This window comes from Aquila chrysaetos, chromosome 10, assembly GCF_900496995.4.
Source record: "Aquila chrysaetos chrysaetos chromosome 10, bAquChr1.4, whole genome shotgun sequence".
NCBI lineage: Eukaryota > Metazoa > Chordata > Aves > Accipitriformes > Accipitridae > Aquila > Aquila chrysaetos.
This window is the reverse complement of record NC_044013.1, coordinates 14427283-14443631: the sequence shown is the minus strand read 5'-3', so window position 1 is coordinate 14443631 and position 16349 is coordinate 14427283. Positions and strand designations below refer to the sequence as shown.

The following is a 16349-nucleotide window of genomic DNA, read 5'->3' as shown; positions in this document are numbered from 1 at the left end:
CTCGGACTCCTCCAGCAGGACTCCCACGATAAATAAGCGGGTGCTTGCGCCCGCGTTGCGTAACCCAGCGCTCCCGCTGGCTGGGCGGCGGGGCGCAGCCCCCCGGGGGGGGGGGAGCGGGGTCGCGGCCAGCCCAGCCCAGCGCCCGGCGGGCGCCGCTCCTCCTCCGCGCCCCGCGGAGCCCGCAGCCGGGGGGGCCCCGGCGGTGCCGCGGTGCGGGCCGCGGAGGCGGGGCGCGGGCGGGGCGCGCATGCGGGCGGTGCCAGGCAGCGCGGCGGGCCGCGGAGCCACTCGCCCCCGCAGCACCGCTCCGCCAGGGACAGCTCCCGCCGGCGCCCAGGTAACGCGCTCCCCCCGCGGCTGCGCGCCGCTCCGCGCCGCTTCCCCCGCGGCGGGGAGGGGGCGCGGGTGGGTGGGGGGGGTGCGTGCGTGTGTGTGTGTGTGGGGAGGGGGGGGCGGCGGCGGCTGACGCCGTCTCCCGCGGTGGTTGCTTGCTTGCTTGCAGCTCCGAGGCTGTGACGGCGCCGTCCCCACCGCGGAGCAGGCAGCGGCGGCCGGCTCTGCCCGCCGGGCTTCTCGGGGCCGTCGGCTGAGGAGGGAGCGCGTCTTCCGGCAACTTCCCGGCAACTTCCCGGCGCTCGCAAGGCTCCGCGATGGAAGGGAAAGGTGGGTCGCAGGGGGGGGGGAAGAGAGGAGAGGCGAGGGGAGGGGGGGGCGGGCGGCGAAAGGACCGCAGTGGCCGGGCCGGGTGCGCGGCGCGGCACGGCACGGCCCGGGAGCAGCCGTGCCGTGCCGCTGTGGTAGGTACATTGCAGCACCGGCAGGGAAGCGGGCTCGGGGAGGCGCTTCCCTTCCCACTCCAGCGGGTGGTATTCAGTCAGCTGCGTAGTGGAGTGTGGGGAAGGGTGGGTTGTGGTTTGGTGCTGTTTTGTGGGGGGTTTGTTGGGGTTTTTTTAATTTATTTATTTTGCTGTAGGGTGAGACAGATGTTAGTTGGTGATTTGTTTTCTTAATGCTAAGGATTTGCATAATAAATGTGAGGTCTGTCCCGTGTTTTTTAGTCAGTCAGCGACGGGGAGATTTTTAAGAGATGAAAAGCATTTCATAATTAGAATGGCTTTTAAAAAAAATCTCGATTTTCTTCTGAAACGGGAAGAACAGGGCTGTAGAGCTCTGCCCTCATTACGTTGCATATTTAACACATTGGAACATCCTGATAAATTGGGAGAAAAGCAGTGAGTATTGTGCTATTGATCTATCCACCCTAGAAAGAGGAAATCATTAAATATTGCCTGCCCAGCTTGTGTGTTTGCATACAAAGAGACATATATCTAATCCAAATATATCCCTTCATGTTGGGCAGATATATTTTGGTTCCACACGTAGCTATGTAGTCCTGCACGGTTATTTACCTATCTACCTCTACAATTGCATCAGACATCACACATTCAACTGGTACGTGAACTCAAAATCTGTAAATGTTAATTGCCGATGAAATACTGACGGTAAATCAGTCCACGCAGCGGAAAGGCTAGTTGCCATTCCCACCTAACCCTAGCTGCCAGCTCTCCTCTATAACACAAATCTGGTAGCTGTTTAATTGATAGAGATCAAAGCAGTGGGAGAATATGGACTATAATAATTCAAGGAAAATGATGGTAGACTTGTATAACACAATACTACATACCTTCCAGGGAGCCGAGCAAGCTATATTTAAACCTCAGGTTTATTTTTGTAACTATCTTGTCAATCAGGGCTATAGTTCTCCTGTGTGGGAATATCTGATTATATGCTGATTAAGGAAGGAAGCTATTTCAATCATATGGAGGCAGTCCTATAAAGTACAGTTTCTTGTGGGCAGTGATCAACAGAATTACCAGGGCTTGAGGACAGGTAAGTACCTTTTTTGAAAAAGTGTATCTGCAAAGACTTGGCTTAGAGTAAAAGCTCACAGCAGTCCTGTTAGCCTTGATTTTTTTTTTTTTTTTTTTTCTTTTGGGTATCCACACTGTTTTCACAGTTAACCGGAGATGTGACACCTTTACCTTTTTGCATGCCCTACTGGTACATGTCTTGGTGTGAAACAAATAGACTGTGACTTTAGTATAACATTATGTGCCTTGTCATGCACTACACAAGCAGACGAAAGGCTCTCCGTGGAACTTCTGATGGACCTCATGTAGCTGGAGTTGTGTAGGGGGCAGAAAGGTAACATCTGCAATAAAGTAAAAGAAAAAGGGTCCAGCTAGCTGATGGCAGAAGCAGCACCTGCGAGAGGGTTACCCAATTCCTATCTTGTGCAAACGGATAGCGACTGTTACAATGCAGTCGCTGCTGGAGTTGACAATGAGCAGGTGAACAAGGAAGCCTTTTGGGCCACCGGTACTTGTGTTAATTAGTTGCAAGACGGGCTCCGCAGCAGTTCATGTTCCCAGGCTCTTGGCTTTGGTGGAAGGGTTATCAGGGGGTGAGACAACCCCAGGAGTCACTACTCTGTTATCTTTTGCAAAAAATTCTCAGCAGTTTGCTCTTAGCAGAGTTTTTTCTTGATGGGGTAGAGGTAGGGAACAAATACTCTCTGGGTTTCCTCTATCTGTGCAGAAAAAAGGGCTGTTCAGAGCAAACCCAGCAGAAATCAAGGCACCAGAATGGGACAGGTCCAAAGTAGAGATGACCTTAAAGGAAATACACAAGCAACTTTGGCATCTCAATGGGAAAATGAGAAGGCAGAAGTCCTCTGTTCACGGCAGGGGCCCAGCTGTGTCGGTACTGAAGTAATTCTTGAAACTCGCTTATTGTTGGAGTAGCGTGAGAAGGCCTGTGGTGCACAGATCTAACAGACTAATTTTGTGTACATGTATAGTGAGGCACAATGCAGGATGTCTCCCCAGAGTGGAGGTACGAGGCAGCCTAAACCCTTCACATCTTTAGCTTTTGTGACTAATCCTAGATGGACTTGCAACTGCATTGCCTTACTAGGGACTTGTTTACGTTTTATTTTCATTACTAACCAAGCCTCTGCATTGCAAGTCCTGTGTTATGAGATTGCTGCTTGTATACAGTGTTTCTCTGAAGTCATCGCTTGCTTTTTAAATGCTTCCTCCTGCAGCCCTTCTCCCACCCCTCCAGTCTTCCTCGGTGCAAATCTTGGAACATTTCAAACTCAGCGTTATGCAGATACTGGGGAAGGGTGTGTGCTATATTAAGCAACATAAAGTCTGTTTAAGAAAACCTACCTTCTGGTTCCTGAATTCAGCTGTCCCTGGTGACTGCTGTGGACGTTTCTGCCTACCATTTGCCATCCCAGGACAACTTGGTTGTCTGAATGTGGCCGGTGCTGATGCTTTGCAAAGCCTGCAGTCCTCTGTTAAAAAAACCGCAAAAACCAAAACCCAAACAAACCGAAACCCAAAAAAAACCCCAAACGGCTAAAGGCCCATCTCTGTTGCTGCTCAGAGCAGCCATAATGGATTGCACTGGTTGGACTTGTTAATGAGAATGAGGAGAGAAGGACATATCCTAGTTTTTGTGCAGGGGGGTGCACGACTAAGGACTTCACTGTTGTTGGGACTGTTGCAGTAAGAGTGCAAGCAAGAGAGTCCTGGTGTGGGCTGAGGAGGAGGTGGTGGTGCAGCCTGTGCCTCCTTCCAACAGTCAAACCCGGCTAGAGACAAACGTCTCTATCTCCTCCAGACTCCTAAAAGATAAATAATTGTAGCATTCTGTGGATCTACAATGTTACCAACACGTCTTGGTGGTCTAAAAGTAACATTTGGCCTCATCTAACTTGCAGCTTCTTTGACTTCCTCTGTTCTGCACATTCACTGTCTCCAAACCTTTTCCAGCAGTGAGAAGCTTAAAAGTTGTAGCTGCTCCCAAAGCTCATTAGGCAATGGGGGAAGGGAGGGCATCGTGGATGAGGACTCTGTTTTGCATCCGCTACCTGATCCCTGTTCTCTGAATCTCGCCGCTACAGCAGTTCCTGTAGGCTGCAGCAGTAAGCGATACCACACCAGGCATCCCAGGAGCTGGGCTTTGCCAAAGCTAACAACAGTTAATGTGGAGGTTAAAGAATACTTGGTCATTTGCCAGATTCTTCAGTCACAGTTAGAAAGACGCTTAGCAGCGGAAGGAACGTCACACAGTGATGTTCAGACTCGGAGGCTGGGAAGCAAGACTCAGCCAAGCGAGAGTCAAGCTGCACAGTGTGGAATGGATCCCTGGTCTTCTGGATGGAGCGGAGAGGGACTGCAGGCTAGCCTTGCTGCAGGGAGGGCTCCCTTCCCCTGAAGGTGCTATGCCCTTTTCTGTAGTCCTGAAGACACAGGGAAATCCGTTTCTGGCAGTGAGGCAGAAAAGACATATTACTACTTCTGTCTTGTCTGAGGTGAGGATTGGGAACTTGATGTGTCAATGCTGCATGGGAGGCAGGGGCGTGCTGCCTGCTGGGCCCTTCTGCAAGGGCCCAGCCAGTTCTTGATGCTCTCTGCTCTCCCTGGAGGTCAGTGCTGGGCACTGGTGGCCCTGGTGAGGTTTCACTGCGTGGGGGTGGGGCAGGCTGCTGACAGCACAGGATGCATGCTGTTAGCTGGGAGATACAGTGGGACTTGTCCCAGTAGACCAGCTGGTCTACTGGGACAGCAAAACTACAGCACGTTGTTGGCTACCCCACTGAGATCTGGAGGTGCTCTTGGTCAGTGCTGGGCCATGGCCCTCCTCTGTTGGATAACAGTGTCAGGCTGGGAGACATTCTCCATGCAGTGGGTCTTCCCTCAGGAACACCATCCTCGTGCTGAGAAGACTGTGTGGTAGAAGCCAGGGGACCTGGCCTTACGCCTCTCTTCTGCTGGAGAGTACCAAAGCAGCAAGGCTTTGAGGAGATGTCTGCAAAGGACATCTCTGCAGAGTGGCTGTCCCAGGCAGATGCTGCCACAGTAGTGCTATCTGAGTCATGTTCTCTTTCCAGTCACAAAGGCTGGGAGCAGGCTTTTTGCTTTTGCAGAAAAGCCACAATGCTGTTGTTCATAGACATGCAATGTTCAGGCCTTTAAATGAGGTCCTGTAAAACAGCAGTAAGATCCAGTTTGCCTAGGGCACAGAGTTGCCCTTCTTGAGACTGGCGAACAGGTCTGAGCTCTTTGCATCTTCCTGTCTTGTGGATATGCGAATGGGTAGGGTGGTTTGATCAATCTCTCCCCACCGGAGCTGCTCTGAAGTTTCCTTGGCCTGACCCACTGTTGTGGGCCAGCTTCCTCTGCGCAGCTGTCTGCGTGCTATGCCTGTAAAGGACAGAATCTTCACCTTGAAGAACTTGTGATCAAAACCCAACGAGAGCCGATGAATGTTAGGATTGCAGACAGGCTTTGTGGACAAGGTGAGAGAGGGTGGCAAGTGAGAACATGAAGTTCTGGAGATTGCTGTGCACTGTTCCCACCTTCATGGCTTTCTTCAATGATCAAAGAAAAGATCTTAGTGATCCCAGCTGTAGTTCATGTCCTGAAGCTGTTTGGGATGCTCATGTCAAAACCTACCTCGTCATGCATCTTCCTGACACGTTGTGTATTTGTTAGGGGTGAGTCTGCAGCACATACTGTTGAACACGTGTTGAAGAAATGCAGATTGCTTTGGTAAAGACTGGGTCACGCAAGTCATCTTGGTTACTTCTTTGTAATGGAAACCAAATAGTGGCACAGTTAGTTTTGTTATGAAACTGTTCCCTTTTTTGGGGAACACTTGCATCTCTGTCAAGATCGTCAGAGGCTTCTCTAAGCAGCTCATTTTCCATAGAGGAGATAGCTGCATGCTCTCTGCCTTTCACAGTGATGTGCACTGTGAGATCCAGGACATGTTACTGAGGCCAGCAGTTCTCAACCTGGCTGCTTGAAGTTTGACACAGGGGAGTCGTGTTTGGGGATGTAAACAAATGGCCTGATATTATTTTTTTTTTTTCTTAGTATCTCCACTGTGCCCAAGGCTGTGCATTTCCATATGGGTACCAGCTTTCTGTAGAGCAGGGAAACACTTTGGTTGCCTGACCTTAACACCTTATCCCTGAGGCTGGAGTGGGGTGCTGTGAAGATTGCTTTGTTCCTGTGCCTCAGACTCAATCTCCGCTGAGAGATGCGGGAGGGGAGTGTAAGGCACTAAGCTAGCACCTCGTGCATGCTTTTCTTTAATGCGTTTCAGAAAGCAAGTGAAATGTCTGTTTCTCTTACATTAGAAATCACATTAAACACAACACAAATATGACTGTGTCTTGGGAGGTCTCAAAGATGGTAAAAGCTTAGGTTGCTGTGTGGGTCTAGCAAATGAGCAAACCTTGGCTACGTGCTGCTACCTAGAAGAGCAGATAACAGTCTAATACCTTTATTAACCATTGGTTGGTAGCTGCTGAAATACTGTGGGCAGGCATCTGAAACTTCTGGATGAGAGGATGATCCAAGCCTATCTGATGCTGGGGGAAGTAGACATGGCACCTCAGAAAGCATTTGTGCTGTTATGGGCCTTGTAATGAGAAGGGAAAAGTAAGTGGCCATGCTCGTATTCCTTCATACCTATAAACCCACCATGTTACTAAAACAAAGGAGAAAGAAGACCCTAGTAATAGGTTTAAATGTTATAAAAATGGGAGGAGGACTTAGTCATCTGGCTAGTATTAAAATACCCAAGAAGCAGACAAATTCCTCCACCTCACTTCCACAAGTTACGTGGGAGCTGTGGAAGTTGCATTTAGCCTGAATGAAATGCTGGAGTAATTTAAAATGTTTTTTTTAACGCATTAAGTTGTTCTGACGTACCGTTTATACGTATAGTGGCTGGAAGCGTAATCTGTGGATACTTTGAGTAATGACCTGCATACAGCTGTTTCATCCTTAGTTCATTTAGGGTCCAGAAATTTAAAAAAAGAAACTTGATTTTTGTAAGCAGGTTTTTCAAAAGGCTTAGCTTACCGCAAGATTTTTTCTTATCTGCTTTTATCTCTCCCTCTCTATCTACTCAGCTATTCAAATCCTGTCTGAATTGCATTCATTTCTAATGTGCCATAACAGTTGATATGCAAAAGCTAGTTATTTAGGGAGAATTGCAGAAACTATTTTAGTCTGTGTCTTTTGACCTATAAATGAGATAACATGATTAATTTTTACATGCAAAGCTTGGTGTTTATTAGCATGGTAAAAGGCAATTTGACAATGAAAAATATTCCTGATGGGCATAATAATTAATGCTTTCACTCAAAGTATAAAGATTTTAATAATGCTGTTATACTAAAATGATTGAAGAAAGAGTTTACTATTTTCCTGTCAGTGATACAAGGATGTTTCCTTTTTTTATAGCTCCTATATCCCTGCTTTTTCAAAGTGTTCTTTATACTCAATAAGAGTACAAATCATCACGCTAATTCATTGAGTTTCTTTTCCCAGGTCCCAGGTTTGGATGAACCTTATGATTTGATGCTTATGCAGGATACACATTGAAAGCTACAGCTTTTTTCTTCAGATTGAATTAAACTATTTATGGTGTCGTCATGTTTCAGTAGAGATCTTGTGGCTTGAGATGATGGCCGCTCAACAGAGCGCGGGAGCAATACTGCGGCGTGCCTTGAGCCACGCGGCCGAGGGAGGGCTGTGTGTGCATCAGGATCTGTACTTTCAGAAGTAAGGCGTTTTACTTGCTATTTTTAATAGCATGTGCAAAACAAGAAATCAGGAAAGTACGGAATAGCATTTCTAATTTGGAAAACTGTTTTTCTTGAGCTGTGCTTCTTCCTCGTGTGTTTCACCCTTCCGTTGGAAGCTGGTTTAGACTGGCTTTACCCACCATCAGCCTTCAATAGGTAAGGTTAATTTACTGAATGTAGCTACTTGGAGGATTTATGAAGAAAAGCTAGAAGTGCTGAATGTTTTATTAGTATAATGAGGGAAAGTTGCCTTGCTTCTCAGTCATTGAGAATGTATTATTAATGCAAAAACACTTTCCTTGAATTTAATGCTATCTCCAAAAGAGGCTGACAATCAAGAAGGCCTCTTCAGGAAGATTGAAGCCTACCTGGTTACTAAGTCTCTTATGCCATACTTAGTCCAACATAAAGTGCTATCACTGATTTTTAATTCTATTTTTCTCTCCAAGTCCAGCCAGCCAAGGGCTATTGGTAGGATGGGCATGCTGAAGTGTTGTGATACTCCCTTCTCAAGCAAATGTTGGACTAGAGACCCTGAGGTCTTTTCCAGCTGACATTGGTCTCCAACATGACCCTACTGAGGAGCTTGAACTCTAAATCTGGTTCTGAATTCTGTATCCTGCCTCTTCCTCCTCCCATTCACATACTGGTCTGTACGCCCTTCTCATATCTGAGAGTTTATCATTACTTGGGCCATTGAAGAGCTGGGTCCAGATATTGTGCCTGGAATTTGGCTGTGATTTATTGGGGCAGTGTGTGTGTGTGTGTGTGTAAATTACAGGTTGCTGTGCAGTCTGAAAGATCAAACTTGTATGAAATTCAGCAGTGGAATAAAATTCTGCCTTGAAGGACAGCCCTTGGAGCTTCATCCTTTACTGATGTGCAGTCCTGAATGTGTATTTTGGGGGAGAGCTTTAGCGAGTATAAAACTTGGCCAACTTTCAGTTAAGAATATCTTGCAGCAATGGCTTTAGAATGGTAGGAAACAAATGCAAAACACCAAAATATTCCAGATGTCCAGAATTACTGTTTCATCATAGGTGATATTGAGATTCAGCTTAGTTTTCTGAAACTTTGTCTAGGAAAAGATGTACAGTATGAATTCATTCTTTACTTGAGAATCCTTGCACCCACTGTGCTTGCTACTATGCAAAAGTATCCATTTCACTGCCACTTCAGAATAACTCTAAATTCAGTCTTATAAATGCTAGTGGCTCCAACATACTGTAAGCGAGAGGGAAACAGCAGTAATGCCAACAAAATGAGAAAAAATGTAGAATCCAGCACCTTCTAGTATATGGAGAAAAAAAAATTACTTGTACATAAAGGAAGACTTGGATTTTCTAATTTGATATTAACAAGCCGTCGCAGCATAACTGGGTTGACTGTAGAATAAGCTTCCTCAGCAAGACCTGCTTTCTATACTATTTCCAGCTTATTTGATCTCTTTGAAAGCTGAATCTGAGCTATTGAGATTTTCTAGCCTGAAATTCATATTCCCTTTTAGTATTGACCAGTACTGCTGGTATTCTGAGATTGCCTGCTAACCAGTGCCATATATTATCAAATAATTACATTGATTAAGTCAGCTGTTAATTTTTAAACTTTTTACTCCTGTCAGTGTGTCCCAGTGGAGAAATTACATACTGCAAATTGTAGCCATTTTGTTGCCATATGAGAAGTGAGGGAGAAATCGGCAGAGAAGTTTAAAAATTGCTGTCCTGAGTCTCCTCTTCCAGTCAAGATTTTAAATAAAGTCTGTGGAGCTACTCTGGATTTGCACTTGTAGAGGTAAATGCATCATTTGGTCAGTAGGCAAAGGCCAGGTCTCTAATGCCTTACCTAACTGAAAACACAATGGAAATAATACTGATTATATGGTGTAAGACCTATTTAATTGCATTTAGACCTTCATTATTAACTACTTATGACTTCTTCAAACCTTTACTACTTCTTTTTATATTGGTTCAAGGGGGTGTTAATATAACAAACAGTATGGCTTATTTACCTTTTACTTTCTTCCTGCCACTTTGAAGGCAGTTTACTTTATTGGTACAAATTATATGACTTTGAGGCTTTTGTGTTAGCAAATGCTACTAAATTTACTATATAGTATCTTCAAAAGTCAGAATATCCACCCCATCTTAAAAATGACTATTAATTACACTTATAACAAGTGGCTCTGTGCTAAGACATGTCTCTGCCATTACTATTGAACAGAGTACCAGACATCTAGAATTACTGTCAGTTTTATTTGCATGATTCATCTCTCAGTAACATGCATTTCAGGCTTTCCTACCTAAACTGTATTTATAGTGCATTGCCCTCCCAAAAAATCAACATCCAGCAACAGCAAGACTTCGGGGGGGGGTGTGAGGGGTTTTTTGGGGTTTTGTTTGTTTTTTTTTTTTTTTAAAACCTAGGGTTGAGTTTTCCATCTCCTTTGATTAGAAGGTTCCCAGAAATAGTGAGGACAAGCCTGAAATACTGAAGCAATGCAAGCATGCAGCCGTGGGCAGTATACAGAGACAAAGAACAGAATGTGTTTTAAAATCTTCATTATTTATCGTAAGAAAATACTGGTTTTGATTAAATTGTACCTTCTGTGGCACCTATGGCTGACGACAGCAGAACTGGATGCAGGACTCGTGTTCTGCTGTCTGTGAAATTGAGAACAAGGTATTGCGGCTGATGCTGAGCTTTGCATGCATGGGGATCTTCTAGTACAAGCAATGCTCTGTGCTCTGCAAGTCAGTCAAATGGTAGGAATTTTTGGATTGGTGGCCTGTTATAGACATACTGCTATACATACGAAAACACAGGCAGTTCCTTTTTTTATTTAAAGGTTTTCAGGAACAGTGAGTCCAGAAGAGTCTCGCTGAATCTCAGCACTGTTAAAGCTGGCATCACCACTGAAATGAGTTTATGCTCATGTGGAGCATGAGTTTATACTCTCTAATCTCAAAGGCAAGGCTGATGCACAGCTACTTTACCGCTCTTGTCTTCCTGAAGTCATCTTTATTACCCAGAAGCTGCACAGCAATTTGGTCATCCAAACCAAACAGAGCGTGTCCTGAATGCAGCTTTCCATCTTATCTTGAAAGTGGCTGTGGTGGGCCATTGGCTTGGAGAATATGAGGAAGGACCATGTAGGTGGACATGTCCCACTACTGTCCCTGCCCTGTACCTTCATATCAGTTCTGTAAGTTGGACTTTGGTTTGAAGCTGGGGCACCTAGGAGGTGTGTTTAGTGCTTTGCTCTTCTCCCTGGCTCCTCAGATGTGTGAAGGCTTTGTCTTCTGCAGTTTCCCTGCCTGTGAGAAGTCCCTCTTCTTAGTGTCAGGGATTTCTGTTCAGCCTTAGGGGTAGTCTGTGGTCTAGCAAAGGATAATATATGACACTTCTGGGCTGTCCTCTGCCTGTCAGGAACACTGAAGTAAGCATCTGCGTCTTCTTCCTCCTGTTTGCAAAGGAGCTACCTAAAAATCAGGTCTCCTGTTTTGCAGAAAATCCCATTTCCTGAAGCTTCTGTGGTGAATTGGATTGAACCCAATATTTTTCTCACCATTCGGGCCAGTCAAGGGCTTCGTGGACTCTGCACTTACTGATGGGTCCTGCCTTGGATCCATGAGAGTTTGTCAACACCTGTGATATTATGAACAACACAACCGAGCTTAGAGACTCGTGTTTTTCAGCTAAGCAATTTTACTGTGTGATGTTTTTGTAAGGAGGTATTACAATAGCCAACTCTTACTGATCTCTGAAGGACTGTGGATTTCATGGGATGCTTTTAAGGCCTTTCCCGGTGGAGGTACATATGGACCATAAAGCTTTATCATTGTTTTTAGTTCTTGTATTATTTCCCTAATCAACCTTATAGCTCTTCTGTCTGTTGAAGTATGGAGGTTAAGTTGATGGGAAAAACGGTGGCTTCAAGCTTTCCATTTTAACTTTCTGTGTAAAAAAAGAAACAGTGCTGTTTGCCAGGAAAGGAGAGCCATAGAGTCAGGAAAGCCTGTATTTTCTTCTCTTCAAAAATGCTGTATTTCAGTCTTAAGTAACATGTTTTAGCTTGAAATTGGTTTGAAATTATTTCCTTGGTGGCAGGGGTGGGGGAGGAATATAGAACAAAAAAAACATTTTAAGCAGAACAAACAGTAATGCTTCATTTAAAACTTTAAAATTTATATTTCTCTGTGGAATTCCCCAGGGCAGTTCAACAGAACTGGTCATGAAATTCAAGTGTTACAATTGACTATATCAAGTGTTTCTGTTCAGATGTCAGCTGCAAATGTTCTGCCCATATTTTGCCAATGGTTACTGGCTCAAATGCCTTGCAAAGCCATGTGAAATTGTTTAGTTCCATGAAGATGGCTGATCTGGTCTCACCTGGATGGATTATCTTGTTGCTTTACCAAAAAAGCATCGCTCAAACCAGACTGCATTGTCTTGGTTTGTAAACTACATGGTTTTCACCCCATGTCCCAGAATAGCCCCAGTTGGCACCAATACCTATGAACTACGTATATTTATAGTGATGCTGCAGGGCACCTGAAATAGTGACCAAGGTGGCTATTGGCCAATGGCTGCTGAATGCCCTGAGTCTAATGAATTCAAAACCTCATGTGTCTCCTTGAGGGGAAAATGCAATCAGATTGTCTCTAGTTATGACCCCAGATGATGATAGAGCAATCCAGAAATAGCAAAGCATGGGCAGTGAACTCCTTTGATATAAGACAAACCTGGATGGGTCTAGTATTGGATCCTTCTTTTTTCACTGAAAGACCTATTTGACTGTAGGTTCTGTTCCTGGAGGGGCTAGTTACAACTAAATGAGGCAATAAATCAGCTCCTGCTCCTCTGGAAAAGAAACCCCTTGGCTCTTGGCTCAGCCCCTGCTGGCAAAAAAGTGTGGGGATGGAGAGCCAGAGTTTCACACAGTTGTGCCAAGTCCCAGACACCAGCTTGTAAATCACTTGGGTTCAGCTCCTTATGTCTGTACTCTGCAGTGGAGAATGGCTACAGAAACCTCTGGTTAATGGAGTTACTGTGCATGGGGACAGTATGTCTGTATGGCTCTGTACTTTATGCTAAATGGGAGGTTGGCTAGTGCCCGGACAGTATGTGTTTATGTGTACACTCCGGGGTTGAGGCATATCTTTATTACCTTATGTAGGAATTGTATTAGGAACCCAATGTGGTTTTAGTGTCTTACCCTGCTGACCTGAGACCTTGCCTGGGTAGCATTTGCAATTTGGGAGTGGTTGGATCCAGACCTTGATGTTGTGTTGCTGGCCAGAGAGCTTAGGGGGCTTCAGAAGGAGGTCTTGTTAGTGGTAAGGAAGTGGATGGTACAGAGCAGCAGGACTCCTGGGTCAAATCCTACCTCTGAATTTTCATGTATTGAAATCACTTTTAAACCCTCTCTGTGCTGCAGAATGGTATGAAGATTGGTAAGGTAACACAGCCCTGAAACCATGGCACTGATGTTTTGTTTTCTCCTGCTAATCCGAAAGGTTTTGAGCCATTTTACTACTAAAGTATCTGTTTAGCCTAGTAGGGTGCTGTTAGCTTCCCTTTCTTCCTTTTTCTGAAGTTCATAGCTCAAACGTGCTCCCTGAAACTTCTCAGATGAGTTTAACTGGAGATGCATCCCATGCCAGCTGCCATCATGACTAGCAAAGTTATTTACTGGTTATTTTTTGGATGACGGATCCTAATAGCTCTTCAGCACTTTAGCAACAAATAGAGCAGCAGTGTTTAATAACAGAAGGTAAGAGCATAGTGTCAAGCCTGGAGGCATGCATTAATGCTGCAGCATCCTAAATGGTGGTCAAAGACTGTAGAAGGATGAAAGCACATCCGATCTCTTTGGCAGGATAGACAAGGACATTAGGAAACCTCTGTTCTGTTGGGTTTTTTTTTTTTCTATTCCAGGTGATTGCTATTGTAACATGTTGTCTTGTTCTGTTTTTTCCTCTTAGCTGTTGTCAGGCCTGTATGTTTAGGCAGTAATCTGATGTGGGTATGATATGGTAATGTGTCCCTCCTGTGCCTCGGACAAAGGCCCTAATCTTGTCCCTAGTAAAGATGGTGATGCAGAAAGCATTGAAAAAACTAGTCATCTGAGAACTGTTTCTGTAAGTGTGCCGTATCCTATAGACTGACCTGTGTCCTCTATCCCAGAGGCTCATCCTTATAGAAACAAAGATGAAGGGACTGAAGTAGCAGTCTACATAACTACCACTTTTTTTTTTTTTATAATTGCCGATCACCTGGCATTTCATAACATCATCTTCTCTCCCTATGCTGTCAACTCCAATACCTGCTTTACAATCTTCCATTCGTTGAGATGGCAGAAGACTGGGATCCTATAACTGCTTTATAGTTGGTTTGCTGTGAGACTCAGCAGATGGAAGTTATCTTGAATGGTAAATGAAGTTACAAGTGCATGTGATCGAATGCCAGTGTGTGTCACTGCCCTCTTCACATTTTATACTGCACATCTAACGTTTCTATTAGCTATAACTGAAGGACGTGTTCATTTGTTTGCACCATTTTGCAGGATACATTAGACTTCTGTCTAAAAGATAATCCTAATATTTTTCCTACTGATAAGGCCTGATTGATGTGTACTTTCTGGTGGGATCTAAATCCTTCAGTATAAGAAATATTTCACTTACATTAAGCACTTCATACTTTTAAATATCAGAGAATCTTTAGAGCTATGAAAATGTTATGAATCTTGCATATAATATGACTCTTAATTTTAACATCTACAGATGTTTCATAAAATTATTATAGTAACCTTATTTTATTAAGCTTAGTATATTGTAGTTGGTTTGGAGTAATAACGTGTAAAGTTTCCATGCACAGTAAATCTCATTTTTCATGCAGAAAAAGATCTTCAAAGACAAATATTTGCAGTAATAGAAAAGGCAACATGGAGAAATGGTGTCAAAGAATATTATTCTTCGTATAATTGTTTCCTTTCTTCTCCTTATGGATCTTCACTGGAGGAAACTACCCAGGGCTGTGTGTGGATGTGTATGCCTCTAACAGATGGCTAGTTTTAATCACCTTTCTGTGAGAGGAGGGGATTGGGAATTTTAAATGACAGGATTTGAGAGTTGTGCTGCTTTAATGTTTGAGGTATCTCAGGTACTAGTTGGCTTGGTTTTGTGGGTGGTGGATGCATTTGGGACTGTTCCAGAGACATGAATGAGTCCGCCTCACCAAACCCTGCCAAGGGCACACCACTAGTTAGAGATACTTGTATAAAAGTGTCCACACCATTGAGGAACAAGGGACCTAAGTCAATAAGCATCTGTATCAGTGAGTGCTTTTCCTGTATTTGCTTTGTCATGTTCCCTTTGACTTCTTCTGTCATACCTGTCCTGGCACACCTACCTCTGCTAGTCAGTAGAACTGGCACATCTCAGGCTCTTATGCATTTGTATTTACACCGCTGGTACTTAAGCACAGATGCCTGTAATGCTCTATACCTGATATTGTCTGTTTGAATAACGTAACCATTTCACAAATACAGAGTAGAGTCCCAGGAAATCAAAATCCTTTTCTGAAAATGTTCCATTTTGTTCTTTTGCAAAGCCCAGTCGGGAACAGGCAGTGTCAGCTCCTTATGGTGTTAGAGTGCTTTTGGGGTAACATGGCTCACCTTGTATATTCAGCAACTTTCCCAGCAGCCAATTAGAAATATTGGCAAAGGCAAAGCCTTTCAGGCCTGGTATAGACTTGAATAGCCTTTGGAAGACTCATCTCCTGGAAAGTTCAAGTGTTTCAATATTAGCTTTCGCCCAGACTAATAAAAAATGGAATGGGAATTTGTGGGACATGGAAGAAGTCATTTCAGCAACACTGAATTGCTTTGTTTTGATACTTCTGTTCAAAACCAGCTTAACATATCAAGAATGTTCAGGTGACGTGTGTTCATATGACATTTAATGTTTTGCCAAAAGAGCTCAAAAGCTTCATTCTCATTGACTTCAGTATTTTCTCCTAAAGACAGATGGCTTCTGGAGCCGAGCCTGGCAGCTGGACTCCACTCCTCTGTCTCAAGTCAGTCTGCCTGGTGAAACACCAGCCTTTGTAATGTACAACGCTTAGGTTGTTGCATAGCTCTTTGCATTCATGGGTATCAGTGTTATAAAAAGGAAGCCGAGAGCTTTATTGGTGTTAAAAAGGAAAATGAGGCGCAGAGTAGAAGCAACTTGCTCAAGGCCACCCTCTAAAGTGCCAGGATAACTCTCCTTCTAGCACAGTTAACAATAAAACACCTTTTCTGTGACACTCTGAGTTAGAACATCAGAAAATTCATATCCTTAATGAAAGACAGGGAGACTCCTTATTGCAATGTGGAAGATGTAGTTCTCCAGGGACTTTCCCTCAATAAGAGAATGGGGGTATGAACCACAAGTTTGAAGCAGTGTGTTAGTAGGGAAAGGCAGCTGAATTAATTAAAAATATTCTTCAACTATTTTGGGTTAGTTGAACATGGCAGAACACTCTTATTTGGCCCTGTACAATAATTCACTGCAGTTACCCTGATGAGAGTGTCTCAGTGTTGAAAATGCAGGTTTTTTTCTTGCATCATGGGGAAAAAAATCCAAAAGACAATTCTCAATGGTGGTAATGAAGGAAGCCTGGGGGC

The 16349-nt window shown here is 44.3% G+C and overlaps 1 protein-coding gene across 1 annotated transcript in view; it reads left to right on the top strand.

The window, feature by feature from the left end:
- Positions 1 to 209: 209 nt before the first annotated feature.
- FGF12 (fibroblast growth factor 12) overlaps positions 210 to 16349 on the top strand; it is a 237058-nt gene continuing 220918 nt past the window's right edge. The window contains exons 1-2 of the mRNA XM_030028511.2: positions 210 to 340; positions 506 to 666. Of these exons, the coding sequence (XP_029884371.1) occupies positions 654 to 666 (13 nt within the window). The 5' untranslated portion in view covers positions 210 to 340; positions 506 to 653. The remainder of the gene's footprint in view (positions 341 to 505; positions 667 to 16349) is intronic.